This window comes from Eufriesea mexicana, unplaced genomic scaffold (assembly GCF_001483705.2).
Source record: "Eufriesea mexicana isolate 0111107269 unplaced genomic scaffold, ASM148370v2 scaffold1643, whole genome shotgun sequence".
NCBI lineage: Eukaryota > Metazoa > Arthropoda > Insecta > Hymenoptera > Apidae > Eufriesea > Eufriesea mexicana.
The window spans coordinates 49832-62891 of record NW_016909745.1 but is presented as its reverse complement, the minus strand read 5'-3'; the positions used below and the strand labels follow the sequence as shown (position 1 = coordinate 62891).

Here is a 13060-nt window from a genome sequence, read left to right as displayed (position 1 = left end):
TCGATAAGAAGTATCTGAAACCAAAATGAATTTTAACTAATTAATATATCGTATCATAGTGGTTATTAATGAAATATCTCTCATTTTCAACGACTCAGTGATAATTATTAATAAAATATTGCCTTGGGTTAGGCTGGAATTAAACAAATTTTTCTAATACAATTTTCTAGATTGGCAGAATTTGGATCAGCGAAAATACTCAATGCACTGCCAATTATACTACCACAGGTTGAGAACCATTGCACTAAACGATTCTTCATTCGTAAAATAAATAAACATAAAAGAAATCTTATTAAAAATTTTACAATCTAATTCTTCATATCGTAAAAATAATATTAAAGATACTAAAAATTTTACCGATAACTTTGTTTAATTAACCTGTCCACATATCATGTTTCTCGATAATCAATATATATTTACGAACGTTAAACGAGCCAGATAATATTGGAAATTATTTTAATTCATGGATAATACATCAATATGTGCTTGTGTGTATCACAGCTTCTCGAATCATGCTGAAATTAAACTAAAGCTAAAGGCCCTCGTGTACAATAATATTCGTCAAATTAATTTAATCCTTATAATTAATGCTTTAGTTGTTAATCATGAGGAATTCCCATAGTCATCAACGTGTTAATCGTGTTAATTGTAAATGAAAGTTTCAGAACCACCTGTGGTAAAAGGGTTTCGATCGCATACAGCGATAGGGAAGTGGCTAAAGACACTGTCACGGAGTTGCAAAGTCTATGGTACATGTCTATGGTATAGTGAACGGGAGAACAAACACTGGAGATCTGTCGAGTTGTAAGAAATATTATTTTATCCAGACACAATCGTTTCGTTCCCCTATTACGATATTTTATAGCTGATCGATATCTTTTTGCCGAGAATGGTGATTGTTCCGAGGAAAATAAGTCTCAAATTTACTATATTTATTTAGATAACCGAGTAATGAATTACCGTAGGATTTTTCATTGTCAGTCTTACATTTCGATGGTTGGTCAACAGCTTTTTGCGAAGAATAGCAATTGTTCTGAAGGGAATAAATTTAAAAATATACCCAATATTTCAAAATTCAATTAAGATTATAATTTTTCTTAATTAATTTCACGTTACTTGGGTAGGTTACGAAGGTTGCTTAACATTTTTCTGCAAAGGATCGCGATTCTTCTGCGAGAAATAAATTTCAAATGTAACATACAATTTCTGAATAATAATTAAAAATTTTTCTTAGCTAAAGAAATTTCGAGTTTAATATACTGTTCGAATTATTATCGACATAATCATTCGAACATATCTGCTGAATAATACAGTAATGTTCGTAATAATTCACTTCTTAATGTCCCAAGATTTACATAAACTTGACTTTATTTACTCCCGTTATCTAAATTTAAATATTGCCTCTTCTCCTCGCCATGTTCCTCGAGATTCTAAATAATCCTCGACAAATCGAGCTTGCCCGCTTCTCACCTTCCTGACAATTTTATTATTCGAAATCAATCCACTCTATATATCAAGTACCAATCCACTGTACTATCTGCCTGACCCCGGTTCCCGATCACAAATAAGCATTCTCCGCTGTCTCATTCCAGATATCTCGGCGTCTATCGTCCGATAAACTCAAAAATCAGCGTATATATCAATTTTTCTACGACGCTCGTTAATTCCGATATATTGCACATCAGCTTCCTTACTTTTCTTTATTCATTCGTTATTTATCGTTCGGTAAACTCTGAAAGCGACGAACTCGGATTCCTCGGCGGATCTCCTGTTATTAATTTCCGCGAATCGCACCTGAAAATCTGTATTTTTCGTCACGCTTCACACACAGCGCTGATAAGGGAACCGGTGAGAGGCGAAGCTTTATGGCAGCAATTACGAATGCAAATGTTTTCGTTTGCTTTACCGTGATCCGGCGAACAAGTACCGATGACACGGCGATGCAACGAACGCTCAACTCTGTGCGAAATGCGGGCAAATACCGGCAGATATTTCATTATCAATGCATTATCGTGACACAGCAATGACACTCGGTTACCGGTGCAATCGTCGAAAAGAATTTTGTAGTATAATCTTTGTAGTATTTTTCCACGAGCTTGGTGCCGCCTGCACTTCCTCGGCGGCCATATTGGAATCCTCCGGGTCCCTCAGCCGGCTTTCACGTTTATTTTCGCGCTATTTCGAGTCTCCTTTTAAAAACAATAACTCGCCTGAATAACAATTAATAGTATTTTCGTGTCACCGTTGTGGAGATACAATAGTGGGATTAGAAATCGGTGACAACGAATTCTTTCGTCGATAACTATAATCTGGTCGCCATTATATGTACAATTATACATTTGTCGCTTATTATTTGGTGCTCTTTTCTTCATTTATTTTCCAGTGATTCTTGGTTTCTATTTCGCGTTTCTATTTAAAATTTCCTAATAATCTATATGCAAGTGCGATTTTCAGTTGTGTGATACTAATTCACCAAGCGAGTGTATAATTTATAATCAAGCAAAATAATATTTATACGATTTTATATAAAATTTGTTGGGTGTAATTTAACTTTTGCGAACCGAAGCATTTGGAGATTCCGACACTGGAATTATTTCGTTGTAATTAAATTACTTATTATTGAACGATTTTAATTAGCTTGATCGGAGAAAACTACATCGAATTTGATACAAGCTGTAACGGTATCAAGAATATCTATAAATTCGCAGCGTAGAATTCGCGACCCTGAATACCAATGCCAATAATCATCCCGTCGATCGAGTAATTAAAGGAACATTATTGTCTTCCGTGAAAATAACAATGCACACTTTCATAACGCCTTTATAAAGCCCTGCAAAAAAACTCGCCGCTGAATAAGAATGCGGCTGAATAAGAATTTATGAATCCTGTTAATTATATCCTCAACTATCGACGAGAAAAGAACCCACGAAAAAAAGAAGAAAAACCGGAAGAGAATAAACCATTATCTTCGCGATACATGAAAAATCCATAAAATAAAGAGGCAAAAGAAAAAACAAAATCGAAGTCGAAAACACACGTGATCCCGAAAAATAATCGATAACGATCGCTATTTGCCCGCTGTGATCACTATCATATCACAAAGTACGCTGAATAAACGCGAGAAACAAGACGATATAAATAATCTCGGCTAAAATTAACAATACCTTCATTGATTAATCCCACTACCTCAAAAATCAGAGATAATTTACAGACATTCGTATTTTTCTTTGTCTGCGACAAAAGGTGGCATCTCGCGCATTAACCAGGCTTTAACCTCCGGTTCGAACCGCTCGCAAGGGGATTCCTCTGCTGCGAATTTCCTCTTACGTCGAACGACTCGTATTAAAACTCATGAATATCGATAAATCGACCAACGTCATCGTTTTTGCACCTACTGTCAACTCTTTCGTAGTTCGCGAAGCGATATAACCCAAGATTCCACACCGATCCCATCGCGCAGCGATTTAAACGATTTTTCGACATGGCGGCGCGCGCGGGAAATTTGAACAGCGTTGCATTGCGCGACACGCGATTACGTAACTGCGATAGACGCGGACAAAGCGATCTCGCGGTCGCGTGCGCAACCTGTAATTCTCTTTCATTCAAGGGTATCAAGTTTCTGAAGTACATACGTGTCACTGTTGCCGGAATTCCCGCGTCTCCGTATCTGTAATTTCGCTAACTGATTTCGCGATTACTCAGCGGAGGAATTCACTTCGAGCCATAAACAGGGGTTGCCCTTTGTCCCAAGTACCGGGAATAGAACGGAAACTGCAATTTTCTTTCTCGATAATCGAGAAAATGGAAGAACCGTTGGTACCTTTTGGAACTAGAAACAGCACTTGTTGCGCTGATCCTGCGCGCAGGTGGTTGTAAAAACCGAGGAACGTTCGTAGTATGGATTCCACTACGCGTTTGCTATATAAGATTCCGAGAAACGTTTATAGCGAGGCAAATATGGAAAAAGCTTCAATTTTATTCAATGCTCCATGGATTTATTTGTCATCGGCAAAGATACGAAGGATCCTTCGCGTTTGCCATGCAGAGGAAACGTATTGGAACGCAGTTGAGTTCACTGAACGGTTGATTTGCGTTGAGAGGTATGCAAAGAAATTTGCGCGAGAGGAAAAACGGAGAATTGCGAAAAAGAGACGGAATAGTACGAGTCGAGGATCGGCAAATTACGAGACGGTTGGGAAAATGATAAAAATGAAATTGCCGGTTGGATAATCGCGACGATTAGGCGAGCCGTGCAAATTATGATCGAAATGGCTCCATTGTAATTCGCGCGTGGCGGCGAAATTTTCCAATTAGCCTTGTTAAAATTTTATCGCACGTGGGTTGATTATCTAATCGTTGATCGAACCCGTCGTTATCGAGATCCAAGCTTCGTCTGCGTTTGTTTCCTTTTCCTCGAACAACGAAACGTCGATCGTTCTTCCTCTTCTTTTTGTTTCTTCACGTTCGTCAGCTTGTCTCCATTTCTATTGCACCCGTGTCCTTTTAATAAAGAAAACTTGATTTAAACTTGATTTAACAGGCAAGCTAGCCGATATCGCTCATCGATCATCGCTTAGATCGATCTTCGTATCAGCGCTCGTTCGATAGCTTAATTCCATTCGAGATCGAAATCGTTCGACGCGATAATAGAGCAACTATTTCGAGTCGTGTCGTTTCGTTCGACTTCTGGAAACTTTCAGACAGCCATCTAAGATAATGAACGATTAACTTACGCTTCGACAAACAACGTTTGGTTCACACGATAGTCGGTGCCTTCATTTACATACCTCTGAAACGAATTCGGCGTGGCGCCAAGTGTGAAAATTACTGAGTCATTTGGAATTTCTCGATTTCGATTTTCTAGAAACACGTGCTTAACAACTCGGTATCAAAATATTACCGTGGAAACCGGTGACCTGGAAGTAACCAGAAATACAAATTTAAGTAGTACGAACTTCCCCGATCTTGATAAAGCAACAACAGCCGGAGTTTCGATCCTCGGTAAAGAATCCTTTATCGCCTCACAGGACGATTTTTGTTAGAAAGATAGAAAAATATAAAAATTCTGCGCCGCTCAGACATCTATTTTATTCCTCCAGAAAGGATCCTGTAACCAAACACCAAACGAATCCAATACCACAATATCCATCAACCAAAAGAATCCTAATTTAGATGTAACAAAATTACAAATTAGTCCACCAATGGAAGAAGATATTCAAAAATATAGAAATTCCATATCACCCACACACTTGTTTTAAAACTTGACTCTTAGTTCCCCCAAAAGAAAGCTACTAACCAAACACCAAATGAATAACACACAATGTAAAACCACTTTGCTGTTACGTAAGGACTATCTGTTATATTCCAAGAGCAGGACATTCACTCAGTTAACAACTGTCATAACAATCCACCCGAATCGCCATCAACGTTCTAACCCATCGCAAGCTGAAACTCATCAGCCACGCGACTAATCCTTCACCAGACACCAGACGCAGTATCCTCCGGGTACACTCACCTGCTCGTCAACAACATCGTCGTGTCTCGCTTCCCTGTCGCGAGAACTTACCTGGAAAGAGGAGACAAAGCGAGAGAGAGGGACAAGAATAGAAAGAGAGAGGCAGAGAAGTAGAAGAAGAAGGAAGAGGAACGAGTCATGAGAAAACCCGACCGGCGAGGAAACGGGAGGAACGGCATCAGAGCCGCGAAATCCCCCGTTCACGGAGTTCTCCAGTGACGTCACGACGATCCACGGGGCCCAAAGGCATCGTCCAATGGCCGCGCGACGCCGCTGGTGGGGCATCGCTTTCGTCTGCACGCGCTATAAAGCCCCACTAATTGTCCACGCGGCGTACAGTCCGTGCGTGCCCCCTTTTAAACGACGATGTAGCGCGGCGCCCGAAAAATCGTTGATCTCGTGCACACGTCGGCCAAGATCACTGTCACGATCGAGATCGAGCACGTGTCCCGGGATATTGGGATCACGGGAGTCGTTGCGATCTGCGGTCAAATCGTTCCTTATATTTCTGAGAACAGTGTGAGAGAAGAAGAAGACAGAGAACTAGAAGAAAAAGAAGAAGTGATCACGGGAGTCGTTGCGATCTGCGGTCAAATCGTTCCTTATATTTCTGAGAACAGTGTGAGATAAGAAGAAGACAGAGAACTAGAAGAAAAAGAAGAAGAAGAAGAAGAAGAGGAGTCGTGAAATCCATTGGCAGTCTCCGAGAGTAGGCAGCTCGATTTTAGTGCCCTCCGGAAATTTGCACGAGCCTGGACCAAGATCTGTGATAGCAAGTGGTGCCAAGTTCGGAAGAGAAGGTAAACGCTATAGTTTGGATCGATGTGTATCAGGTGTATCGTCGTATTCGTTTCGCATTTATCGTTGAGAAGACCGAGAAGAAGGTAAGAGGATGATGCGGGTAGCCTCGATCGTCTTGATAGATCGGAGGAAGCTTCTCCGCTGAATAATAATAAGTCTCCGGCTCTGGAACCTGGACTGGTCCACGAAGAATAGGTGAACGTCACCTGACAGCAACCAGTAGAGACTTTGTTTCTCCCTTGGCTCCGTTCTGTGTCGCTTTCGTGCGAGAAACGATAGACTTCTGAGAAGAGTCTCCCAAGTTGCCGAATAGACGCTTGCTCGAGTATCGAGGTTAGACTCGAGAAATATACCTGGGATCGGTAAGAGATGGACCGGTTATTCCGATATCGTTGGGGATTTAAGCGATTCCAGGCTCGCGGACTTTCTTTCTCTGATATCGTATCGTTGCTGAATTTTCTCTCGGAGGAGAAAGAGGCGCGACCTCTCCAACGGGTGACTTCGAGGTGGACTGGTTAGAGGTGAAACCGATCGTTCCACTTCGCGTTATTGCCCGTGGTTCGTGCGAATTCCGCGGAATCGAAACTCCTGTCGCCGACATCTCGCGTGCATCGATGAATTTCAATGGCGAGATCGCGATCACCATTACGATCGCTTTCCCTGATCGGTTCGAGGGCGAGGAAACTGGCCTGCCGAGAGGTATCACGTATGCAAAATCATGTAACTGTGCTAGCCGCACTTGCTAATTACCTCTTCTGGGATATAAAAGCTGTTCAAGGTCCGCACTTTCTTGTAACCGGTTACCAGCAACACACCACTGTCGTTCGCGAGGTGGAACGGAAGCGATCGATCGATAGCGATCGTCCTTAAATCGTTCCAACCGACCGTTCCGAGTTATGACGAGATTAATTGCTCTACTTGCGGATAAGTTATGGATCGCGTTCGATCTGCAAAATCTGTTCCGTTCCCGCGACCTTCGATTTTCCAATCGGTATTTCTCGGATCGATTCTTGGCACACTGGATGTATACGGATCTATAGGAAAGTGGTTCGAGTGAGAAGTTTGAGAGTAGAGTATCGAAGTGAAAAATAGGGAGATTGTCATGATAAAGAATTTGCAATTCAGATTTGCAAAAATCTGAAGTTCACTTTTAATTTGGGTTGCATTCGTTGGTAAATTATTTTTAGAAAATGGCGAGAAATTGAACGAAATTGGAGGGAGTTCGAGAGTTTGTCGTAATTTAATTTTTAGTTTCTAATGTACTTGAAGTACTGAGATATTTGCGACTTAGACAATTCTCGTGATCTTAGCTACATATCGATTTGCGATTTTTCGTCTTTTATCCGGTGATCGGTAATCGAAAATAGGTCGCCTTCGTCTAGGAGATTCCATTTCCTTCGAATTCCCATATTTCTTGACGAGAGTCATTTTCAACTTCGGATTTCGAAATTTTTCCTTGTCGATTTTTTGCAGGATTCCAGTAAAATCGAAAGCGTTTGTGAAAAAGGGTCCATAAACAAAAATCGTGTAAATCGTGTGAAGAGTCCTCCACTTTCGCGATTCTTTAAACGATCCATAGATCTATCGATCTCTTTATCGAAAGCATCAATGTTTCGCGTATTTCGATTAGGTATAATTCTTATAATCGATGACATCTCGTAAATGGTATTTTAATTTGATAAATATATTTATTTTCTAAAAAAATTTGCATTAATCGAGTTGGTAATTTAATATTAACGATCGCGACAAAAATGCGTTCTTATTATTCTCGCATGCGATCCGGAAATGAACAACAACTCGATTGATCATTGCTCTACGGAGGGAATACATCAGAAATGACTAGTTGATAGATTCAAACATGTTTACTTGGTATTCCTTTTTATCGAAGGAAATGTATTTTTATTGTCGTGCCGTTTGCACGAGTAAAAATGTATGCTTCAACTCAGGCAATTACTGCATAGTGATAAAAATCTATTATGATCGAGCAGTTATTTAAAGTGCGTTTACTTTGCATATAGTTTTTTCTTCCTCTTTTGCCGCAGATAAAATGCATATTTAAGTACAATCAGCTTTTAAACATTTTTTTCATTCTCACAGGTAATATGGGAACCTATTTAAAAAAAAAAAAAAAAAAGAATTCTATATTCCACCTACACCATTTTTTACCTTCTTTTTTCTCTCCGCTAATTTCCGGTTTTGGAAAATTTAAATACATGGGTACTCGAAGATTGGAATGTTTAAAAATATGAAAATTCGAAGATTCGAATATTTAAAATTACGAAAATTCGTAGGGTTGAAAATTTAAAGATACGAGAATTCGAAGAATTGAATATTTAAAAATACGAGAATCCAGGGAATTGAATATTTAAAATTATGAAAATTCGAAGGCTTTAAAATTGAAAAACATGGAAATTCGAAAACTCCAAGGTTCAAGACTGATCTCAAAGTCGTAAATTCAGAATAACATTTTTCACATGATCGCTCCATTAAATACAATACTTTATCTGTCATTGGATAAGTTTCTCACAGCTGACTTTATGTCCACACGAATCCACCACTTTTAAATGTATCTTTCTTATCTCGCATCTTAAACGCCTGTGAATTCCTAATTCAGAAATAACCGTCATGAATTACTCGTCATTGGACGCAGTCATCGTTCTCGACATCGATCGATCGATCCTTTATTCCATCGATCCGTTCCGCCGAGATTCTCCTCTCGTATCTATCGACTTTCCGTTGCACGCTGCGATTCAAACCAGTCATGGTATCCGCGAAATACTTTATGCAAATTTCACCGAGCCCGTAGAAAATAGCAGTTATGTCACGGACTCGTCGCTTCCGGTTCTCCCGCCATTACTGCTCTTTTTTATCTGCGCAAGTCCCGTGGTATTCGCAGCGATCATTAATTACACGTAACCGTAATAAATAAGCATCTCGACTTATGAAACACTTATATTAGTTCGTCCTGTGTTTTACACGTGTTCTCCCTTGCCGATTACTCGATCGCGATTCAACGAAACCTGAGAGATCTCGCGAGGAATCGAAGGTGACATCTCCAACGTTCTCCAAGAATCCTGTTAATTAAATAGCATAACGCAAACGTGGAATGGAAATATTTTTAAACACTCGAACAAATGATTTAACATTCGTTGATCTTCGTACCTGACGTCTAAGTGATTTACGAGATTGAAATTTCAATTGGTTATAAAATAAAAATAGTACCTGGAAAAATTGCTATTTTTATTTTTCGCAAAGAATTGAACCTTCTGCAAGTGATTCTGTCAAATAATATAACGGAAATAATGAGTGGAAATATGTTTAATAATTCGAGGGAATGGTTTAATATTCGTCGACCTTTGTATCTCTAACGTCTAAGTGATTTGCAAGATTTCAATCGGTTAAATTGCACGGTGTAAATATCGTATCGTGTTGTAGGATGGACGAAAAACGAGCGTGCAAAAGGGGATTTCTCTTTGGGGATAAAAAGATTTGTTAGAGGACGAAGGTGGTAGGACAAAGCGTTTAATTGGCGGCGAATTAAGGACTCAATTATGGAAAGAGGCGTTTCTGGAGACGGTGGTTCTTGATTCGATGTTCGTGGCGTCGACCTTCGTGCAGTGAGAAGTAAAAAATCAGTTAACGGTGTCAAATCTTTATCGAGAATTTTTCTTCAATAACATTTCAATTTAAATTAACGGAATCGGTTTGAATAATATACGAATTGTAATAACAGATCAACATGGAATAATATTTTAATTCGTATAATGGAACTAAATTAAATAATATTCAAAATTTTAATACTAGACCAGAATTGAATATTTTAATTCGTATAATTGAATGATATTTGAATTTTAATAGTAGATAAAATTGAATAACATTTGAAATTCTATAGTATTCCAATTTTAATGATAGACGTAAATCAACTGATATTTGAATTTAAATAAATTATAAAAATTATCCTAGAATTATGTTGTCTTATTTGCAAACGAACAATCTCTTGCAAAATAAGACAACTAGTTTAGTACCGTGTAAGATAACAGGCCATAGTAATTTTATCTCACAAACGAGTTAATTTTGACGTTAATTACTAACCACATGAATAAGGAATTAGTTGACGCTATTAAATTATTCTCGATAATTTTAATCGGATAATTCGAATTCGAATAACAGAATAAACTATGATGACATTTGAATTTTAACAAGTGATCCAAAACAGACAATATCCAAGTTTGAAAAAATTACCAAAATTATCCCAATTTCGGGATTTCATCTAAACGAAAATTCCTTTGAAAAATATACCTAACGAGTACACTCCAGGTACACTGTGCCAGATACGAAGATAAACTAGAACTCGGGACGTGATACTTTATCATCTCAGTGAATTACTTTCCACGTTAATCACTAATCACGTAAGGTAAACAAAAATTAACCTTGGACTAACTTCGTCCAATTTTTCTCGACAACTTCTCTCGGATAATATTTCAATTTTAATTTTATCAAACTCGATTAACATCTAAATTTCAAAGATAAGCTCGAAACAAAGAATATTCGAATTCGAAAAAATCCTTGAAATTATCTCCAACGTTGTTTCTCCTTGTCTCCAAACAATCTCTCGAAACACGACACCAATACAGTCCACTACCAATATATCGACATAAACTGGAACTCGAGGTGTGATACTTCGTCATTCAAATGAATTTCCTTTGACGTTAATTACCACCCGCATACCTCGCACGGTATATTTCATGCTCTTTATTCTACGACCTCTCTCTCAAACCGATATTTCTATCTTCTACCTTTTCCAACTCGGAAAACCACAAAGACTCTCAAAAAACTTCAGGGAATCTCAAAAAATCCGGCACCCCAAATTTACGAAAAAAGGGGGCAATAAGAAACGAAGCGTTTAAGGAGACAGGTTACCTAGAACGTATAATGTAGCATGTAAGTGACTGCAATAAACCTTCGATATTATCCTGCGTTTTACAATAACCTTGCAACAATGACCAGCAATCCGTCATATTTTTTCTCGCTGTGCAGCAAATTGCAGAATTCAGATCGCTTTTTCCAGCTTCATCAACAATAGGCCTGGCTCACCTTGAAAATCCGCTCCTTTACTCGCGATCGTATCGAGCCGAAGGAGGAAAAAGTAACGCGAAATATGCACTCACTATAATCGCATTTCCGTCCTTTCAACAGACCCGAAGGTTCCATCTTCGTCTCGGCTTCGCTAACAAGCTCGCCCATCTCCTTCCGCCCGATAAAAGGAAGATGGTCGACTTTGGAGAACAAAGGACCGACGCGAGTATGCTGCTTCTCGAGATTATCGGTAGTATCGTAGTATCGGTGGCATAGCCAAGCTCCACTGGCTCTCGTAAATATTCGTTTCAATTCGCGACCTTTACCCGGTTGCTCTCGTCCATTATTTTATCATTAATTTTATCACTTTTATCATTAATTGCTACTTCACCTATTGTCGACATGGGAGATAAACGTGGAATATTAATATACACTAGCGTACAATAATGAGAAAAGATGCATGATAATATTGGTATGAAGTGAAGTGGAAATAGCGATATGGAAACGAATAATTAATGATCGTGGAATGATACTATCGTGTAACTTTCTAAATTTATAAACGCAATTGTTTAATTTTAATAATTCAGCTGAGAGCACGGTGGCTTTCAGATGAATATTTATGGGGTCCGAGTTAATTATGTTAGAGGTGTAACATACTGTCGTCGAATGAATTCGTTAAACGACGATTTTGATTCATTTTCTGTATCTGGTGACGGATCTAGGTGAGCAGAGTTATCAGTTTAAATTTTATCTGACGTGTTTCATGATTATACTCGTGTTCCTCTATTTTGATGCATAGAACTTATTAGCGATTATGATATCTCATAATAGGGTCAATGGGGACACGAGGTGGAATTTAATGGAAGAAAGTTGACCGAGTTGGTAGATGATAGCTAGGCTTCGTCGATTGCAAGGTGGTGAGGATTAAGCGAAGGAAGGTTCGCCTTGAACTCGGTTTCCCCGTAACAGGTAACTCGAGTTGAGTAATCGTGGATGTTTGATTCGCAGAGATCGAGATAATGACAGTGATGGTGGAGTCCGTGAAAGCCGAGGAGGGCGATCGTCCGAAGATCGAGACCTTCGACGACATCCTACCGTACGTCGGCGAGGCCGGTCGCTACCAATGGTTGCTCTTCGTCGTGCTCCTGCCCTTCACCTTCGTCTACGCGTTCCTCTACTTCACGCAATTCTTCATCACGCTGCTGCCCGCCGAACACTGGTGCACCGTGCCAGAACTCAGCCATTGGGACCTCACGGACGAAGAAAAGTGAGTGAAATTTACATTACGAATTCGATTCCGTTCGATCGCTGAATTATTGAACGCTCGGTTGTTATTCGGTTACGTGTTTGGAAATACGAAAGAATTGCGGTACGGGAATATCGTGATACCGTTTCGAACGTTTGAAAATTTCAGAGCTTGGAACTTTCGACTTAAAAGCTTCGATAACCTGAAAATTCGGAAATTCGGAAATTCAAGAATCCGAATTTTTGACATTTTAGAACTATGGGAATTCGAATATTTGAAAATTCGAAAATTCGGGAATCCGAATATTTGAAAATCGGAAACTGGGGAATCCGAATACTTGACATTTCAGAACTATGGGAATTCGAATATTTGAAAATTCGAAAATTCGGGAATCCGAATATTTGAAAATCGGAAATTGGGGA

At 39.2% G+C, this 13060-nt stretch overlaps 1 protein-coding gene across 2 annotated transcripts in view; it reads left to right on the top strand.

Moving 5' to 3' along the window:
* Positions 1 to 13060, top strand: part of LOC108548539 (carcinine transporter) — a 63133-nt gene that overhangs the window by 37402 nt on the left and 12671 nt on the right. Inside the window, exons 1-2 of one of the 2 annotated variants that reach the window (XM_017901545.1) lie at positions 6108 to 6315; positions 12401 to 12659. In XM_017901545.1, the coding sequence (XP_017757034.1) occupies positions 12412 to 12659 (248 nt within the window). In that variant the 5' untranslated portion in view covers positions 6108 to 6315; positions 12401 to 12411. Of the gene's footprint in view, positions 1 to 6107; positions 6316 to 12400; positions 12660 to 13060 lie in introns of those variants that run through there. The other variant, XM_017901546.1, reaches the window with a different exon arrangement.